At 50.3% G+C, this 19,551-nt stretch overlaps 1 protein-coding gene across 1 annotated transcript; it reads right to left on the reverse strand.

Annotated features, from left to right (window-relative positions):
• Positions 1 to 3,425: 3,425 nt before the first annotated feature.
• GALR1 (galanin receptor 1) lies at positions 3,426 to 18,593 on the reverse strand. The gene is made up of 3 exons (XM_005909385.2): positions 17,790 to 18,593; positions 13,321 to 13,386; positions 3,426 to 7,710 (listed from the first exon to the last, which is right to left on the reverse strand). Exons 1-3 carry the CDS (start codon positions 18,453 to 18,455, stop codon positions 7,393 to 7,395), a joined length of 1,050 nt encoding a protein of 349 aa, XP_005909447.1. The 5' UTR covers positions 18,456 to 18,593; the 3' UTR covers positions 3,426 to 7,392.
• Between the last annotated feature and the right edge of the window lie 958 nt (positions 18,594 to 19,551).

Genomic DNA, 19,551 nt, shown 5'->3' on the forward strand with positions numbered 1-19,551 from the left:
TCCAGTACTCTTGCATAGAAAATCCCAGGAACAGAGAGGCCTGGTGTAGCAAAAGGTTGGAAATGACTGAGCAACTTCGCTTTCACTTTCAGACCTATTTTGAAAACATCAAAAACCCAGGAGTGTGCTCACTCACTAAGTATCTCCTAGCGCCAGTGTCTCTATGAGGCCCCCAAGGCTCTGAAGATAACAGCGCAGGATGCCTACGACACCCCTGGTCTCATTTCATGTTCACTGACATTGATTTTTAGCTACATCCACATACCAGCTATGGTCTCTTTAGAAGAAAAATGACACACTTTCCATTTAGAACAATATTTTCTCATAGTCAAAGGTGACCCTGATAGGTGACCCTGACAAAATGTACCCAAACCGCATCCTTATTCTTCTTCCCCTTCAGCAAGATGAGATTCCCACTGGAAATCAACATGATCCCCATCCACTTCTTTCTTGGATCTCTGTTGTTTCTAAGTGGAGATCTTGTTTAACAGAGCTTCCCTGATGACTCAGAGGACAAAGAATCTGCCTGCAATGCAGAAGACACCGGTGACATGGGCTTGATCCCTGGGTCAGGAAGAGACCCTAGAGAAGGAAATGGCAACCCACTCCAGTATTCTTGCCTGGGAAATCCTATGGACAGGGGAGCCTGGTGGGCTACAGTCCATGGGGTCACAAAGAGTCTGACATGACTGAGTGACTAAGCCCAACAACAGCAACCAATGCTGAAGGACAAGACATCTGTTTACATTCTGGTCATTCTGTGTCCCAAAGTCCCAGCGATGTTTCATCTTCACTCCCAAAAGACTGGGAAGTTCAAGTCCAAGGATGGTGGGATATCCTTAGACAGATGGATGCACTTGGCCGCTGCAGCGGGTCGGGGAGGAGCCTGATAGAGCAAGTGCAGGGGACCCGCTGCAGCCTCAGGCAGACAGCAGGAGTCCTCCCACCATCCATTGAGTCAGAGCCTCCCAGAGGTGACCAGGGCCACTCCCAGAGGATGACCTTATTTATGGGCAGCCCCCAAAGAGGGCCCCCAGGCAGACCATGCCTGCAGACCGGCTCCCCTGCCTTTGGTTCTATGCAGAAATTGCTCACGCGTGCTCCCTAGAAAAGTGATGTGCTCTCCCTGTTTGCATTTCTGACAGTTCACTGCTAAAGGGAGGACTGTTGGCCAGGGAACCAGGAAAGAGTCATCAGACCAGCAAAAAAAAAAAAGTGAAAATGGGGGTGGGGCCCAGGCCATACATGAACCCCTCAGAGATGACCGAATTCAGAAGATCCTGAGCATAGAAATGATGGGTGACTTTAAGGAAACAGCAGGGAGAACAAGAAAGGACACGTCTGAGTCGCAGAAGCAGGGAACAACAGAGAGTCAGACAGTCAACCTAGCCAGCAGGTGGGACGGGCCTCGTGTGAGAGTTCTCTGGTTACCAGTCAAGTTTTGTGTGGAGAGCAGAAGGCAGACGAAAGCAGAGACCCTCCAGCCGAACTGGGAGGGGGGCCGGGGGCTGCTCACCAGGCGCCCCCCGACTCCCGCGCTCCGTCAGGGCCCTGAAAGCTGGCTGACTCCCCAGGGCTGGAGGAGCGGGCTCCGCGGGTTCTCCTCACCAGTCCAGGCCAGGGCCCTGAAGGAGCCAGTGGACTCCCCAGGGCTGGAGGAGCGGGCTCCGAGGGATCTCCTTACCAGTCCAGGCCAGGGCCCTGAAGGAGCCAGTGGACTCCCCAGGGCTGGAGGAGCAGGCTCCGAGGGATCTCCTCACCAGTCCAGGCCAGGGCCCTGAAGGAGCCAGTGGACTCCCCAGGGCTGGAGGAGCGGGCTCCGCGGGATCTCCTCACCAGTCCCGCGCTCCTCCAGGGCCTGGCATGGCCCGCTCCATCCCAACGCTCCCCCTGCTCCCCTTAACCCACATAGAAACAGGGACGCGGCGCACTTTCCTGGAGTCTGCAGCTTACAGCCAGGCATGACGAGCCGGGCTTCCTTTGCTGGTCAGCCCCGCGGGGCCAGAAGTCGGCCCTCCACTGGCTCTGACGCTGAAGGCGTGAAGGACACGCTCAAAGACGGCTGAGCTCCCTCTCCACCAGCACCAGCGCCCAGACTCCCACATTTCCACGCACCTCAAGGCAGGTTAGCATGACAGCCCCAAACAAGCCAGCTGAAAGGAGAAAACAAGCCTAATGGATCCACAGTGGTCTTCAGAACACATAAAGAGTTCTCATTTCAATAGGAAACACCCTATATTCTGAAATAAGGTTCTGCAGAACATGATGTCCCAAAGAAAACCGACAGCAGACTGCACAGCTCCCCCCAAACCCCAGGGTGCCTTGCTGATCCCACTACCTAAGAGTCTAAGAGTCTAAGTGGCAGATTCCAGTTCCCATCAATTCTAGCAGCCAGCGGCCGGTGGCTTCTCTAAAATGTTGAGAACTGGGGGCACAGCCCCCCATTTCTTGAGGTTCTCAGAAAACTATTCCCCAGCAAAAAAGAATGGGACTTGCATACAAGTCAGCAATCCCACTCCAGGTATAAATCCAGAGAAAACTCGTAATTCAAAAAGATCCACGCACTCCAGTGTTCACAGCACCATTATTCAGAACAGCCAGGACATGAAAGAAACCTAAATGTCCTTTGACAGATGAATGGATAAAGATGATGTGGTACACACATACAATGGAATACTGCTCAGTCATTTAAAAAAAAAGAAAGAAGGATGAAAAAATGCCATTTGCAGCCATATGCATAGATCTGGAGATTGTCATACTGAGTGAAGTCAGAGAAGGAGAAATATTATATGACAGCCCTTATATGCAAAATCTAAAAGGAAATGATTCAAATGAACTTACAAAGCAGAAACAGACTCATAGACATATAAAACAAACTTATTGTGTGGCAGAAGCCAACACAATATTGTAGAGAAATTGTCCTCCAATTAAAAAAAAACAAAACAAAACTACGGTTACCAAAGGAGAAGGGGCAGAAGGGATAAATTGGGAGTTTGGGATTAACAGATACACACACAATATATAAAATAGTAGCCAACAAGGGCCTGCTGTACAGCACAGGGAATTCTATTCAATATGTTATAATAAACCATAATGGAAAAGAATCTGAAAAAGAATCTGTATTATATACGTATAACTGAGTCACTTTGCTGTACACCAGAAACTAACACAATATTGTAAATCAACTACACTTCAATTTAAAAGAGACCAAAAAGGATGAGGCTTTCTACCCCAAAGCAACACGAAAACATTTAGCTACAAAATTGGCTTTTCACACAATTGTGTGAATACAGCAAACTTAGCCAACATTCACAGACCCGGAGGGAAAGTTTGACCAAAGGAAGAGACGTCACCCGCCACCTTCCCCCTCCACTCCCCATCGCTGAGGTGTCCCCACCACTCCTGATGCCCCCAGGACAGAACCCCGATCTCCAAGACCTGAAAACAGCTGTGGGAGGTCCCTGACCGTGAGCGCAGGACCCAGCAGAGGGGCTGCGCCCAGGCCTGCTGCCATTCCTGGAGACCTCACCACACGAGCAGACCTGCCCACGGCCGAGTCCCATGTTCAGAGGGTGGAGTGCGTGCACTGGCCACTCACACCCACAGAGGAGAAGAAACCAGCATCAGAGCCATGCGGTGCTCTCACGGGAAAACAAACAGAGGCCCCTGAGCTACGCAGACAACACCCGGCACGCTCCCCTGCACACAGCTGCCTGAGGTACACCCAGCCCACACCAGGGACGCTGAAGCTTTTTACGTGATTCTGGAGGCTCAATTTTCCACTTTTAAAAAGGAAAATGTTAAAATACAGCATAAATTGAATCCCTTTTGCAGTTTTTTTCCTTCCAAGATAACAAGTCACCATCAGCAGTTTAGGCTACCTGCTCTAGCTATGTGGAAACTTTTAAAATCAGCACATCCTTAGATAAACGAGTCATTGACATCTGCTTGACAAATAACTTAATATGCAACGTTTTTTGATGACCCAGAACAACATGACTAGCTTACAGAGAAAATCACTTAGAAATATAAAGTCAGGAAGATATTTGCAATCAGTGCAGCTGGAAATTGACAGATTTTAGGTAAGTTTCCAGAAGCAGCCATTTTGATCTCTTGATTCAATTTACATGACTATGTGGTTCTTGTACACATTTAATAAATTATTCAGCAAGAACATGACAAAGGTATATAATACATTGCTTTCCTTGATGTAATGCTGCTTCAAGCATAAGCACTGGGGATCGTACGGCATCTGTGGAGAGAGAAGGGATCCTCTACTGCCCAGAACCTGACCTTGGGTATCAGTTAACGTCTAGGAATGATTTCTGCACCATCTCAATGTATCTGAGACATCGAGCAAATGCAATTATCCTCAGGATCACAATTTGAAGTTGAGTCACAAGAAGCTTTTAGCCTTGCATGAGTCACGCAGTTCAGACATCTCTCCACAGATACGCCTGGGGCGATGGAGGAATTTTACTGTGGCTTATGTCAGAGTGAGGAACTCTGGATCGGAGCAAGGTAGGACGTGAGCACACAGGGCTTGGAGATGCAGAGGAGAGGGGGACGACGGTTTGATCCCCAGTGTGTGGAGTAAAATAGTTCCATTTACAGCAAAAGGATTTCCCTAAGATACTCAGAAATGGGCTCAGCCCTCACATTGCTGAGCACATACATGGTCGGAGCAGCAGAGAGACTCTGTCTCAGCAACTCCTGAGGAGACAGGACAAGACCAGCTCCTCAACCGTGTCCCCATATTCATCAGCAAGGAACCGAAATCGTGCTTTATGCATATGAAACAGCCAGTATGCCCGCTATTTAAATATTCCAGAGCCATCTCCCCATGAGAAAGCAAAAGGCCCAGAAAGATAACAGCTGCCTTGGGCCACTAGGGCAGCCAAGTCTAAGGAGAAAGCATCATTTTTCTTTGAAGTTTGCAGAAAAACGAGGTTTACCCAGCATCCGGACTTTAAAGGCGCACCGGGGTGGGGAGGTGCAGCGGGTGTATCTCCTTTAGCCTGGCTGCTAGTACTGGGGGGAAAGAGAAGCGGGGGGGGTCTGGGTTACTCAGTGAAGAGGGGGTGGGGCCTCTGAATGGGTCCCCATTAATTACACATGATTACAAGGGTGCCCCAGGAAGTACTTGGTCTGCAGATACAAGTTCTTCTGGAACCCCTCACTCAGGAAACTGTATGCAGTTTTACATCTTTGCAGACCTCCGTTACCACCGAAACTCATTTGAGGAGGAGACAACGTAAACTCTAAACAAGAGGAATTGATTAGAATGACGCTGGACAGAAGAGCCCACCGGCCTGTGAAATGAAGCAATGCGCATTTATACCCGGCGCTCTGGGCTCTGCAAATCGGAGATGACAGCATCTGGAAGTGACCAAGGCATGACAAGGGTAAGTACATCATGTCCAAACCCATGTCAGCACTTGCCCGAATAGGGCAGCAGTGGCTCCTGCGTTTGTTCCAAGGCTTCCTTTGTGTGCGTGGGAATCAGAAGAGAGCGGCCACAGTGCGGGGAGCCACTGCCAGCCGAGCAAGTCCAAGCAGGACACGCCTCTTTGTGCAGCTGCGTGAATCCACACACACAGAAGACGTCCTGGCGTGTGCAACGGCAGCTTCAAGTTCCACAAAACTCGTGCGGTACCGTCATCAGAGTAAAATGTTTCTGCTGCCATATTTGAATAAAGTGCAAAAATTTTTCCGTGCAAAGGAATTACATTGTTCTTAAAAATACTCACATAGGTGTATGTACAATTTTTCCCCTGGCCATCAAACATGAAAAGTCATGATTTCCCATCCTCTGACAATTTTCTCCTCTTCTATCCAGAGAACTATTTATAATGTGGCAAATGTAAATACTCTTAGCTGGAGGAATATAGTTAGTAAAATAAATTCACAAACTAGAGAAGCTAACATGCAAAGACTTACATTGAGTTGATCTTTTTGATCCAAAATTTGATATTTCACATGAAGTCCTCATATGACTCAGGTATGCATTACACAAAATTCTTTTAAAAAAATTTTTTCTTGCTTTTGTGTCATCCTAAAATGTATCAGTCTTGCAGTCTGAAAATTATTTACTAATATAGAATCATTTCATCTTTTCATACCATTTTCTCATTATTAAATATAAAACTGTCACAAAAACTACATTTGAAACTAAGTTATGATGATTTGAACCCCAAATTAACATTTCTAGAGGGAGCAATATTTGGGATAAATATGCATTAGACATCATTACAAATTTGATGAAAAAAGCATTTGTTTGGACATGATATGCCCAGCTATATCCAACCATTAGACTGTTTTTTCAAAGTTTATCTGAACCAGACATTTTACTATGCTTACTAACTTGCCTCACATGGCATGACCATTATCTCATGTGGCTTATAATTCATAGACATTATTCTGAATTCATAGAAATTATTTTCTGTACATCATTTTCACTGACATTTAAAAAATTCTCCTTTTGAGTAGATTCCACTCAAGGCATAGCTAATACCTTAAAATATACATATGTGTGTGTCAATATGTAAATTTTTAATGTCCAGTTTCATTCTCAGAAACTCATTCACAGCTTCCACCATGAGGATAGTTTCAGGTGGTGGTTTTCCCTGATTTTTTTGGTCATCTCAACGAAGACTAAGTTCACAGCGTAGTTTTTCACTGACATCCTGATGGCTGACAACCCAGGATCTTGCTGCTGACTGCCTGAGATGAGCTTAAGAGACCTCATGACTGCAGACGGACACAGCACATTGCAGAAGCCGCATACACTGCTTACAGCTCGGAGCAGATGCAGCAAATGTGCAAATAAGCTTATTTCCATCAGATGGATATGTCTTAATACAAACGGCCCCAAAAATAAAACTCAGGATCAAGTGTCCATAATCGTATCTGAGACACATATAGTTTCAACATTACCACTGATCTTAAAATTGAAGAACTAAAGCATGTGTTTTCTAATTACATTTGTTTCCAAAATACGTAGATCACAAATATTCCTGACCACCTTGACAGGCCCTTCTTCCTTATCCTACAAAGAATACAAATCTAGACAGTCCTATTATAGACTCTTTACAGTCTTTAAATAAAGTTTCTTGAGAAACTTTCATTTCTTAAGATGTATAAAACTATATTATTCTTTTTTTGCTTATGGAATAGAATTTAGAAATAAAATAAAATTTAGAAATGGCCTTCACTAGACCTAGGGATTTTCCAGGTAGATCAAAGTACTTTTTAAACACAAGTGGAATTCAATCAATATAATATGAATTGTTGTTAAGATAGCAAGTTACTGCCTTGCTTAACACTGCAGTGTATTTCTCTGTCTGGTCCACATGCATGCAAATACCACATTTTGAAATAATACTCTTTTTTTCACACGTGAGTACAATTGGTTGATGGTGGGGTGTCTAGTCGACTTTTATTTTCTTTAGTGTCATTAAGAGGTGACTCCTTGCGGGCGTGGCACTTGAACACTTGCTTATAAGCCTTCCTGAAGTTTTCGGAGAGAAAGGCGTAAATGATGGGGTTCACGGAGGAGTTGCTGTAGGCCAGGCAGTGGGCCGTGATCCTGAAGAAGAAGGAGGCGGGGGTCAGCGGGAACACCCCAAACTCAGCCCAGAGATGGATGACGTGGTGGGGCAGCCAGGAGACTCCGAAGACCACCACCACCACCAGCACCGTCTGCGCCGTCTAGGAGAAGGGAAGGAAGCAGAGGCGCTGATTACAACAGAGGAGAAGGGAAGAAAGCAGAGATGCTGATCACAACAGACAGGAACAGCGTTCTAGCTCATGCACTGACAGAGGGAATTTCCTGTACATTTCCACAGAATCAAGTGCGTCCTAAACCTGCTCTGGGTGCTGACCTTCATGTGGCAGTCACACCCCTAAAGGAGCTATAAGCGTGGCCCGGTGGTCCCCTGTCCACTCTGCCCCTGGAGAGAAGCAATCCCACTGGGATCCATGAATTCAGGGAGGCAGGGTGGAGGGGAAGGAGAGAGAGAAGGAAGGTGCTTATTTTCCCTCCAGCCTCACAACCACGGAGCAGGGACTCCCCGACCAGGAAACCGCGGTGGACCCACAGGTCCTTTCACAGGACAAGCTTGGACCTCCACCCTGCAGGAATGTTCTTATGTTATGCCATGACTTTGCTCTTACTTCCTGTGAGTTAGAACCTGTCACAGCCCACAGTGCCCAGAACATGAGGCTTAAGATAGCAAGTCTTCCAGAAGAGACGCAGGGTAGCTGACTGACTCGGAGAGGAAGTTTGTCCAAGAGGCAGGCTGGAAGCCAGGGAACCCGGCAGAGACGGGAGAGGAGATGCTTGGACTTCAGGACGAGGTCGGAGCAAGGGCGGTCAGGGCGCCGGAGATGGGAGTTACACTCATGTTTACTCTGACCACGCGATGGTCAGAAGGTGCCACGGGCCATGCAAAAGCCAAGAGTTTGATGACCTTTGAAAACTGAGGCCACCTCCCTGGGCCTCAGCCTCCTGGCCTGTGACTGGGGTGACCCAACCTGATGATTCTCTGACTGGACCTGGCCCACTTAACACCTTCAAACAGTTCGGGTATAAAGCTGACCACAGGGTTTCCAGGGCGACAGGTTTCCAGACTGAGGCTGCCGCACACACAACACGCAGAGCAGACCAGCACCCCGCTCCCGGAAGTCAAGGATCGTCTGCTGTCCGTCCGTTTACCCGTTAGTGTATGGGATGTGTTCCTGATGATTCAGTAACCACCTAGACACAATTACACCTACAAATAGCAAGGAGCACACCCACTGTCCTTCCTAAGGCAGGAAGGCCATTTCTGTGCAGCACAAAATGCATGCTCTCTGGATATTCTGTTTCACTGCTCCTTTCAGGAGGTTTTCACTAAGTAACAAGCTGAGGGCAGAACTACACCCCGACAGCTTACAGATAAGAGCCACACTGTATCTGTATCCCTGTAGGGCAACTGTCAGCAGGGTGGCTTTTCTATGGAGGGTTTGTTTCTGTGTATGTCTACCCAAGGTCATTCAAAACCTGCCTTTTATTTTTAGCAGGTCTACTGGTCTTTTCAGAACCATGAGCAAGGTTCCTTTCCTTGGTCTGCCTGTAGCTTTGAAATGTGAGTGACTTAAGATTGCACTATAAATCAGGAAAGAATATCAATGGGTACTTACATAAACTTTATCTTTTATCAAATGATGCTCCCAAAAAACTTTAACAGAATGCTTGTTTAATACAATGTTTGTGCTCCCAGCTATGTGTCGACAAAGGTTCACTATTTATTTTCTGCCTATTTCATAGGCATCTCAGCCCATCCGAGCTGGTACAGGAGTGGCCTCCATATCAGCCACAGCTTCACGCGATGCCAGCACATCAAGGTGTCCAGGGAGAAACACGCATGGCTCCCTCCTCTGTCTCTCTCACATCAGAGGACCAGGACCACGAAACTGGGAAGACGTGGGAGGGATGCAGAAAGACATCCACCCACAGAACAGCGCCCTCACCCACGCCCAACTCAGAAAACATGCGCCTGGAACACACCACCTCAAGGTCAAGATCTGGTCAAAATAACCCACTGTACTAACAAAATAATGGCTGAGCACCAAAGAATCAATGCTTTTGAACTGTGGTGCTGGAGAAGACTCTTGAGAGTCCCTGGGACTGCAAGGAGATCCAACCAGTCCATCCTAAAGGAGATCAGTCCTGGGTGTTCTGATGTTGAAGCTGAAGCTCCAGTACTTTGGCCACCTGATGCGAAGAACTGACTCATTGGAAAAGACTCTGATGCTGGGAAAGATTGAAGACGGGAGGAGGAGGAGTCAACAGAGGATGAGATGGCTGGATGGCATCACCAGCTCAATGGGCACGAGTTTGGTGAGAAACAGGGAAGCCTGGTTGCTGCAGTCCATGGGGTCGCAGAGTCGGACACGACTGAGCAACTGTACAACAACCGCAGACCTGGGTTTGCAGCAGGTCAGCGAGCCATCGTTATGCAGCACTTCATGAAAATTCAAGTATCGGGGTCTCACGGCCCACAGCGCTGCTTCCACAGGTTGTGCGGATGACGTACCCACCCAGGAACCTGCCTTCCTACATAGCTCATGAGTGCTTGAAGAATCAGTGAAGAATTCCGCAGAAGCCACAACAAAAGCAAGCGACCTCTCCCACCTCGAGGAGAAGGCTGAGGAGCTTCCTCGGTGCTGACCGCACCCGGGCTGACCCACACCGCCTCCTCGGAAAGGTTCCAAACCTGCTTCTGCTCTTCCCCTTAGAAAAGTCAGTGAGGAGATGAGGCCCTCTGTGGGGATGGGGGCTATTTTCATTTCTTACAGTATCATTTGCCTGAATCACAAATGGGTTTACACCCGATGCATCGCCTACGTTCCCATCTGTCCATGTAGCGTGCAGGACCACAGCATCACCGTTGGATAGGGAAGAAGCCCTCGTTGAAGGTTATGTGCCAAGTCTCTGCATGAATTCTTATACCTAAGGTTGGGCCTTTTATTAGCCTGCCTTCTTTTTACTTCTTGCACTGAAAGTATCTGAAAAATAGTAATTTCTCCTCTTCCTGTGAGATGCTCTTTTTCAAGCCATCTGAGACATCTGAATTTTTTTTCCTTCAAAGACTTTTGCTCATAATCCATCTAATGGAACTTGGCAGGGAAGGAAAAAGTGACTAAATGATGAGACTGATGAGAAACATTTTGTAAATTGTACAAATGACAGCCAAAAAGCTTGTTGAGTTACTCCAAGCCAGATGGGGGAAAAGAGCAGCTGTTAAAAGAACCTCATGGTTAAGAAGGTACCACGAGGGTCTCACATATACCTCCCTATTACCAGGAACCATCCTGGGGAAGTCTACCTGACTGGGAAGTCTTCCAGAAATTGTTAAGAATCTTATTTTCCTATCTGATCAGCCTTGTGCCAGAAAACGTTTCTCTAGGTCCAGCCGAGCCTAGTGTTAATCAAGGCCGGGCTCTGTACTGTGGTCAGTACTATTTTGGCAAAGAAAAGCACACTCTTCTTCTCTATTTTCCTCCAAACAGGCAGGAGAGCTGTTGAGCAAGTTTGTGTTGAACCTAACCCTCCACCCCAAGAGCGCTACCAGCCTTCAAACGAAGTGGAGCCCTTATGGATGGACACAGCACAGGGGAAGGGGCCCTATGCAGCCACTGAGGCGGGGAGCCAGAAATGGGTACAGCTGAAATGAATAAACCTCCAAGATCTTCTCACATCACTCCATGATCCATCAGAAACTGAGTGTGTACACACCCAGGAACACTCTTCTCTGCCTGGACCCAGAGCAGCATCAGCGGAGCCGACCCAACCTCCGCCTCCAGGCGGAGACACGCTGGCTCTCCACCCTGGGCCCTCCCCTCCGTCTCCCCGTTCCCTCTTCCCACCCTACTCCCTACACATGTCTGCTAGCCTTTGCCTAGACCCAGGTACATGCACATACACAAACTATTTATTCTATGCAAACAAGGAAGTAATTAAATACATCAAAAGAAATCTGACATCTGTTCAGTGGTTATTAAGGGTCAGAGGTTGTGAGAATAGAAGAGGAAATCTTCCCTCCTCCAAATGTTGAGAACTTCTCCCGTGGGAAGAATTGCATTTACATATACGTTCCCTGGTGGCTCAGCCAGTAAAGAATCTGCCTGCAGTGCAGGAGACCCTGATTCAATTCCTGGGTCAGGAAGATCCCCCGGAAAGGGAAAGGCTACCCATTCCAGTATTCTTGGGCTTCCCTGGTGGCTCAGATGGTAAAGAATTTGCCTGCAGTGCAGGAGACCTGGGTTTGATCCCTGTGATGGGAAGATCCCCTGGAGGAGGGCATGGATACCCACTCCAGTTTTCTGGCCTAAAGAATCCCCATGGACAGAGGAGCCTGGTGAACTATGGTCCATGGTTGCAAAGAGTCAGACACAACTGAGCGCCTAAGCACATATAATATATTCCCTCACATGTGAGTGTCTTGTGCTTCCCTAGTGACTCAGACTAGTAAAGTGACTCAGTAAAGAAGCAGCCTGCAAAGTGGGAGACCCAGGTTTGATCCCTGGGTCAGGAAGATGCCCTGGAGAAGGGCAGAGCAACCACTGCAGTATTCTTGTCTGGAGAATCCCATGGACAGAGGAGCCTGGCGGGCAACAGTCCACAAAGTCACAAAGAGTCGGAATGACTGAGCAACTAACACAACAACAATACACATGCCTCATATACACACACACACACACCCAAATGTACACATATACATATAAAACCAAACAATGTAAATGTTAAAATGCTCACTAATCTTTCAGTTCAGTTCAGTTGCTTAGTCGTGTCCAACTCTTTGTGACTCTAGGGACTGCAGCCCACCAGGCTCCTCTCTCCGTGGGATTTTCCAGGCAAGAATACTGGAGTGGGTTGTCATTTCCTTCTCCAGGATATGATCTGAGTAAGAGGTAAATTAATCCCAATTTGTAAAATAGCTTTCCCTCAAACTGGGTTTGAAACATAATAAATTGCAGGGTGTTAGATGCTGTCAAACTCTTCAGGGGAAGCTTGTGGGAATCGGGATTCAGGGGAGAATGAGAAAGACAATTAAAGATGGGCTGGACCCCCCTGAGGCCGCTCCCATCTTCAGTTCTGCCCCCAGGGGGCCAAACCAGCACCCGACTGGGAGGAAGAGAGCAGAGCACAGCAACCGCTGCGAGGCTTCAGGGAGGGATACAGCAATACTCGCTCGAAAGATAATTAAGACGGGGCCTCCTGGCTCCACATCAGAGACGGTAAATACACAATAAAAGAAGTGTGTCTGCTAAGTCTCTTCAATCGTGTCTCTGCGACCCCATGGACTATAGTCCGCCAGGCTCCTCTGTCCATGGGGTTCTCCAGGCAAGAGGACTGGAGCGGTTGCTGTGCCCTCCTCGAGGGAATCCTCCCAAACCAGGAATGGAACTCGGGACTCCTGCACTTGCAGGTGGGTTCTTTACCACGAGCACCACCTGCTCAAGCAAACTGTGGGTCCAGCCACCTGACACCCTGTCCCAGTCACCCACAGCACACCTTCTCCAGAGGCTCAGAATCCAGAAGACACACCTTTTGGCCCCTCCCCAGACCTCCGCCCACGTTCTCAGGCAGCTCAGTCACCTGCCCACCCTCAGCGGCTGACTCTCCGTGTCTCCTCTCTGCCCAGGGCTAAGATGTTCATTTCAAATCGCTGAACCCAGGAACCATAATTTCACAGGAGGATGCAGGAGAGCTAAGAGTATACAGTAAACCAAGCTCCAGAAACGGCACAGAGAATGTAAACCCATGAGTTTTACCTTTTTCTTTGATGCCTCTGACTTCTTTGACACGTTCTTCAACTTTTTATGCAAATGGTTAAGGACCTGCAAAACACAGACTGATAAAATCGGTTTGCCTCAGACCGCACAATTCATTGTCCACTTTGCAGTGACATTTCCTGATGTTCTGCAAAGGGAAGACCATGGTTTACAAAATCACGCAAGCTGCAATTCACATGAGCTGGTGGAGTAATGACGACTGTGGATTGCCATGAACATCTGGTCTTCTAATCACCTGTGTCCGGAGCACCTGTTGGCAGAGCTCTGGTGCGGGTAGCTCCGAGGTTTCTTCCAGAAAGACCCACTCCGCTGCCCATACCTGCATCCCCGCTGGCCTCCCTGCCACCTGGTTTCCCCTAAGAGTCTACATTTCCACAATTCCAGGTCCCTGCTACATGTTAAATCCTAGATGTGCGGGAAAACTACAGACTGCCTTCCAACACGCTGATAGCTGACAGGCCACCTTTCTGCAAGGTTCTACAACTAATGGCCCATCAGGGAGGCTTCCAAGGAGACACTTGTTTCCTTCCTTAGAGAAATTAGTTTTGTCTTCTCTCGCCAGAGTCATACTCAGGAGAAATGATGTGAGACACTGTGGTTCCACACAAGAATTTGCACCATAAGCCATACAACAGGGTCGGGATGGTGGTACACACTCCAGGCAGGTCTTGAGTTCATTCTTATGAGTGAAAAACCTAAGGACAATCAGCTCAGGGTGACTAAGGGCTTGAGACTGCCGGTCAATTGCTCAGTTGAGTCCCTCCAAACACTGGAAACAGTGTTCCAGCCACCTCCCTGTCCCCCTGGAGCACCACAGCATGGAAATAATTTAATCAAATTGAACATATTACGAAAGCTGCTCTGTCTGGGCAGATGCAACCCTCCGGAGTCACTGGGCACTCCCTGATCGAGAAGCCATGGGATTTATCCACCACTTCACAATTCCCTGGGCTTCCCTGGCGGCTCAGATGGTAAAGAATCTGCCTGCAGTGGGTTCGATGCCTGGGTAGGGAAGATCCCCTGGAGAAGGCCATGGCACCCCACTTCAGTATTCTTGCCTGGAGAATCCCATGGACAGAGGAGCCTAGTGGGCTACAGTCCCTGGAGTCACAGAGGCGGACATGACTGAGCGACTAACACTTTCACTTCACTTTCACGATTCCCTACCCCCGAAAAGCAGCTGTCATGGGGTGTGAATTTCTGACTCCAAACTCCCAGCCCTACCGAAATACTGCTCACTTCCCACAGGGGCTCAGCATCCTCCACAAGACAAGCCTCTCACTTACTATGGGGACATCTGGGGTCACTCTCAGTACAGCAACAATGGGCCCATCTACTGTCCTGCCATCAGCAACTGGGGTATTAAAAATCAAATGGAAGAGAACGACAGAAGGGAGGCTTGTGCAGGAACAAACGAAGAGGACTTTCAAGAGGGAGGAACGGGCTGGACAGGGCCCCTCCCGGCGAGGACCAACCGGGCCAGGTTCCTTGGGGACAGCCTCCCCACCGCCAGAGGAGGACTCCAGTCACTGAAAGAAAGGGAGAGATGGCAGGCAGCGTCAGCGAGGGCTGCCTGGAGGGGGCCCCACGTGGAAAACTGAGATGTTACCTGCTATGTTACTGGGCCGGGGCCACTCAGTCCTTCCACAGACTCGGGGGTCACATCTCATAACTACGAAACGCCTAAGGAACGTAGTGGAGCGGTCCACGGAGGAAAAGCCCAAGCATGTTTCTCCTGGCTCTGTTCCACTCCATGAGTGCACACTATGGACCCACACTGACACGTGTGACGGACCCCACGAAGGTCTCGCCATCAAAGGAGGAAGGGGTATGACTGCGTTTCTCGGGAAGCTGATGACGTGGTAAGCGGGCACTTCCCCGTCACTCGTGCTTTCAGAAGTGTGTGCAGGAGGCCCACACCCGTCCTGGCACAGGTGCGGGAAACGGGCAGGTCACGAGTTCATCTGGTGTCAGGCCAAGGAGGGCCCAGGAGAAGCACCCCCCGAGGGCAGAGTGAGCCAGCCCCACAGCAGCAGAGGGCGCCCCAGACTCACCCTCCAGCCCCGCACTCTGGGTCTCCGGGGAGGGCAGGTGCAAAGGACCTCCCACTAAACTCCTGTCAGTACAGAAGGCAGCTCTGGAATGCAATTCCTTTGTTAACTTCAAAAAAAACAAAACAAGAAAAACACTGTGATTTTATATGTCTTTTGATCTGGGCCTTGGGGTAACAACCAATCTTGAATGTAACATTTAAGTAGTGAAACCCTTCCATGCAAAGCAGTGACTGATCAAAGGAAAGCAACTGAAGTCTTTAATCTTTACCTTTTTTCAAGCCCTAGAATGAATATGCAAATATTACTTTGAATTTCAAAGAAACTTCCAGTTATGCTTAAAGGCAAACCATTTCCATATTTTAAAAAAATCCCAATGATCATGTATTTACTGAATTTTTTAATTTAGAAACTTCACCTTAGGTGTGACTTTTATAAATTCTCAAATGACAGAAATGTAGGCTGGTTTCTTCCTAGAAGTTTATCTTGTTGTTTCCATTAAAAAGACCTGAATTTCCAAAAGACCAAAGACTTTTGGGAAACAAAGGAAGAATATGCTTCAAGCATAACCCATGTAATGATGAATGAAAAGCCAAACACTTTAAGAATCTCTCTAGTCTCAAGGCCCATGCCCCACAGGCCCGCCTCCCCCAGGGGGCTAGGAAGCCCTGCATGGAAATCCTTCCTGAATGCTTTACCAGCTTCACAATCTCAATCAGCTGCTTCACTCCTCCAAAACCCTCTATCCTTATCAATAAAATATGCACAGTGGCTCCAACCCACTGGGTCACCTGCAGATCAAGTGACATAGTGCACACTGGAGACCTCTGCCCTGTGCAGACCAAGCTTTGATTTGCTTTTGCTAGAAGCAAAGGGAATAAACCAGCCATTTATCAAAGAGCTAAGCTACAGTGATTCCCAATTTCCTGCCTTTACTGCATCTCTTTATGCACAACCCTTTGGTGCAGGACATTCTTTCAGATCATATCCGAAAACATTACCATTCAAAATAGACACTGCTCTAGATAGATGACCTGGGGGAAGGGCAAACAAAACCAGGTGGCTCATAGTCCACATTTCTGCTGGGGGGTGGGGGGGAACTATGAGTGGAACATAAGAACTGATTGCTGTTCTACTTCACCTGATTATTCACAGACCTAGAATCACAGGCTTATCAGAAAGAAACAGAGAGAGAGAGAAGATAAAATGCAGCAGAGCTCAGAATTCGGTCACGGAAGTATTTCTCTAGTGGCGATGGTATTGGGGAGGGTGTGTCAGGGAGAGGGGATCTCACCCAATGCACTGCATCTCCTGATTACTAAGCAGATATGGTGGCTCAGACAGCAAATAATATGCCTACAATGTGGGAGACCCATGTTTGATCCCTAGGTGGGGAAGATCCCCTGGAAGGGGGAATGGCTACCCACACCAGTATTCATGCCTGGAGAATTCCATGGACGGAGGAGCTTGACCAGCTACAGTCCATGGGGTCGCAAAGAGTCAGATATGACTGAGTGACTAACACACACAAACAAGTTGTGTAAAAGATTTAAGACTTTTAGATCAGTACAAAATCTTCAAAACCATGTGTTATTAATGAAAGAGAACGTGATTGTGCTGAGCTGGGGGGAAGGGCACTGCAGAGAGAAAGGAAATGCGGGGTAGGGGGACCAGACCCGTGTCAGCTGTGTGTCTCCCAGCGGAGGCTTTAGACCTGCCACCTGAACTACTTAATATTCTTCACCTCCTCCTAAAAGGACTGAAATGAGGAAACGGCAGCAGCAAACCCATCCATCCAACGTTCTGTGGAGAATCCGCGAGGAAATACTTCTGACCATTTGGATTTATGACGCCTAATTTGTGTTATGAAATAAAATTCAAAGCTCTGTGGCCAGGAGCAGCGGTTTCACAAAGCCGGTCCTGGCCGGCGCCCCAGCCCCGTGCACCCCGCGGGCAGGGAAATCCCCCTATCCGACCCCAGTTGAGGGCTGCGGAGGGGCGCGCGCGGGCCCTCCATCCAGCAAAGGGGCCCGCTCAGCAGGACCTGGCACTCGCATAACGCTGCGGCCACGCAAGCAATCAGGCAGGCTGAGCGGGCTACAAGGCTAAAACCTCCTGAGAAGTGGGCGTTGAACTCCGCCTCCTCTGGGGACAACCTCAGGGCCCAGGGCTTGCGGGGGCCAGGACGGACGCCCGGATCTGCAAACTTTCCCGGTGTCGCCCAAACTCCAAGCAACTTGCGCACAGCATCAAACCCGTGAGCCCAAGCCGCGGCCGGAGGAGGCGATGGCTCGGGCAGAAAACTCGCGGGGGACGAGGGAAAGGGGGCGGGGCCCCGGAGGGGTGCGGGGACAGAGGAGCCGCCCCGGGCCCGCGGACCCGCCCGGCGCCCCGCACCTTGGCGTAGCAGAAGCAGATGAGCAGGAGCGGCAGCAGGTAGCCGAAGACAAAGGTGCACACCACGTAGGCCTTCTTGTGGCGCTGGTTGGGCCACTGCTCCCAGCAGAAGGTCTGGTTGCTGACATCCCGGTGGAAGAGGCGCTGGTGGTAGGCCACCGGCGAGGCCATGGCGATGGACAGAGCCCAGATGAAGCCCACGCCCAGCAGCGCGTTGCGGGACACCCGCAGGGCGGAGGAGCGGCGCGAGTGCACGATGGCCACGTAGCGGTCCACCGACATCGCGGCCAGCGTGAAGATGCTGACCAGCATGGACACGGTGAAGAAGTAGTGGATGAACTTGCAGATGAAGGCGCCCAGCACCCAGGTGGGCAGCGCGTACACCGTGGCCTGGAAGGGGATGCAGAAGAGCAGGTAGGCCAGGTCGGCGATGCTCAGGTTGAGGATGAACAGGTTGGTGGTGCTGCGCGGCTTGCCCGGCTTGCTGCGCGCCAGCACGGTGATCACCAGGCTGTTGCCCAGCACGCCGAGCGCGAAGATCAGGCCGAACACCACCAGCGTGACGAAGTTCTCCACGCCGATGCCGAAGAGCGGCCTGGGGTCCGGGGTCGGGGGCTCAAGCCCGCTCGCGTTCCCCTCGCTGAAGTTCCCAACCTCCAGCTCCATGGCGCGCAGGGGGAGCCTAGGTTGCGCTGGCGAAGGGCGCCTGCCGGGGAAGGAGGGGCTACGGGTGACCCAGCTCAGGGCACTCAGAACCCAGGCGCCCGGGCCGAGTGGCACCGTCTTTTCGGACGGGGCCACCTGGAAGAGAACGCAGACGGGAGCCGGAGCTGGACCTTCCCGCACTCACAAGGCTGTCCCAAGAGCTCCGGGCGTCCGCTTATCGGCCACCGAGCCGGGGACGAGGGACCGGCCGGCGCAGCCCTGCGGGAAGAGAGAGCTCTCTCTGCGCCTTACCAGCTCCGCGTCCCTGCAGGTCGTTTTCCTCGTCCCGAGAGGCTGCGGGCGGCACCTGTTGCTCCGCGCGGCTTCCTTCTCGCGGAGCTCCGGGGACACAGCCGGGCGCGCAGCAGAGCAGCGCGCGGTTCGTGGAGAGGGCTCGCCGCGCCCCGCAACTGGCCGGCTCCGCTTTCCCCTCGTAGTTTTTGGTCAGCCGGACGAGCGCTCTGTCTGCGCCTTCGCTGTCGTCCGCAGGGTGCCGCGGAGATGTAGCGAGGACTCAGCCGGGCTGAAATCCGCGCTGCCCGGGGGTCCCCCCGCCCCCCGGAAGTCGAGGCTCGCGCAGGGACTGGACGAATCCTAATGGGGTGGGTCGCCGCCCACCGCCTCTCCGAAAACAGTCGCGCGCTCTTCTCTGCGCACTGCGGACCTGTCTGCGTCCAGCGACCGCAGCAGCCGCCAGGGTGCAGCCCCCGCCGCGACCCCGGCGAGCAAGGCTGTGCGCGATCAGGGCGTGCTGGGCGGGGAGACGGGCGGTGCGCAGGCCTCCTCCTCTATCTAAACCGTTCATCCCTTCGCTCCAGGGCTGGCGGTCGCGGAGCGAGCTCCCCGCCCCAGGAATGAAGCCCAGAAACCAGTGATTGGCCCTGCGGCTACCTGGGGCTTTGTAAAATCCCTGACCCCACCTCCACCCTGCCGGCTGCTAGGGAGGGAACTAGGGTGGCCTGTTTGAGTTTTCTTGATAAACGTGGGTAAGATGAAAGGGGAAGATGCCCTGTTTACATCGTCCAACTTTATATCAGTTTTGCCTTATGTTACTCAT

Source organism: Bos mutus, chromosome 24, assembly GCF_027580195.1.
Source record: "Bos mutus isolate GX-2022 chromosome 24, NWIPB_WYAK_1.1, whole genome shotgun sequence".
Lineage (NCBI taxonomy): Eukaryota > Metazoa > Chordata > Mammalia > Artiodactyla > Bovidae > Bos > Bos mutus.

Excerpts from the sequence above, each read along its gene's own strand:
- GALR1 (XM_005909385.2), bottom strand. The coding sequence starts at position 18,455 with ATGGAGCTGGAGGTTGGGAACTTCAGCGAGGGGAACGCGAGCGGGCTT. Across the intron at positions 13,387-17,789 it reads TCTGCTTCTGCTACGCCAAG|GTCCTTAACCATTTGCATAA; the intron begins GTGCGGGGCGCC and ends TGTGTTTTGCAG. Across the intron at positions 7,711-13,320 it reads CAGAGGCATCAAAGAAAAAG|ACGGCGCAGACGGTGCTGGT; the intron begins GTAAAACTCATG and ends CCCTTCTCCTAG.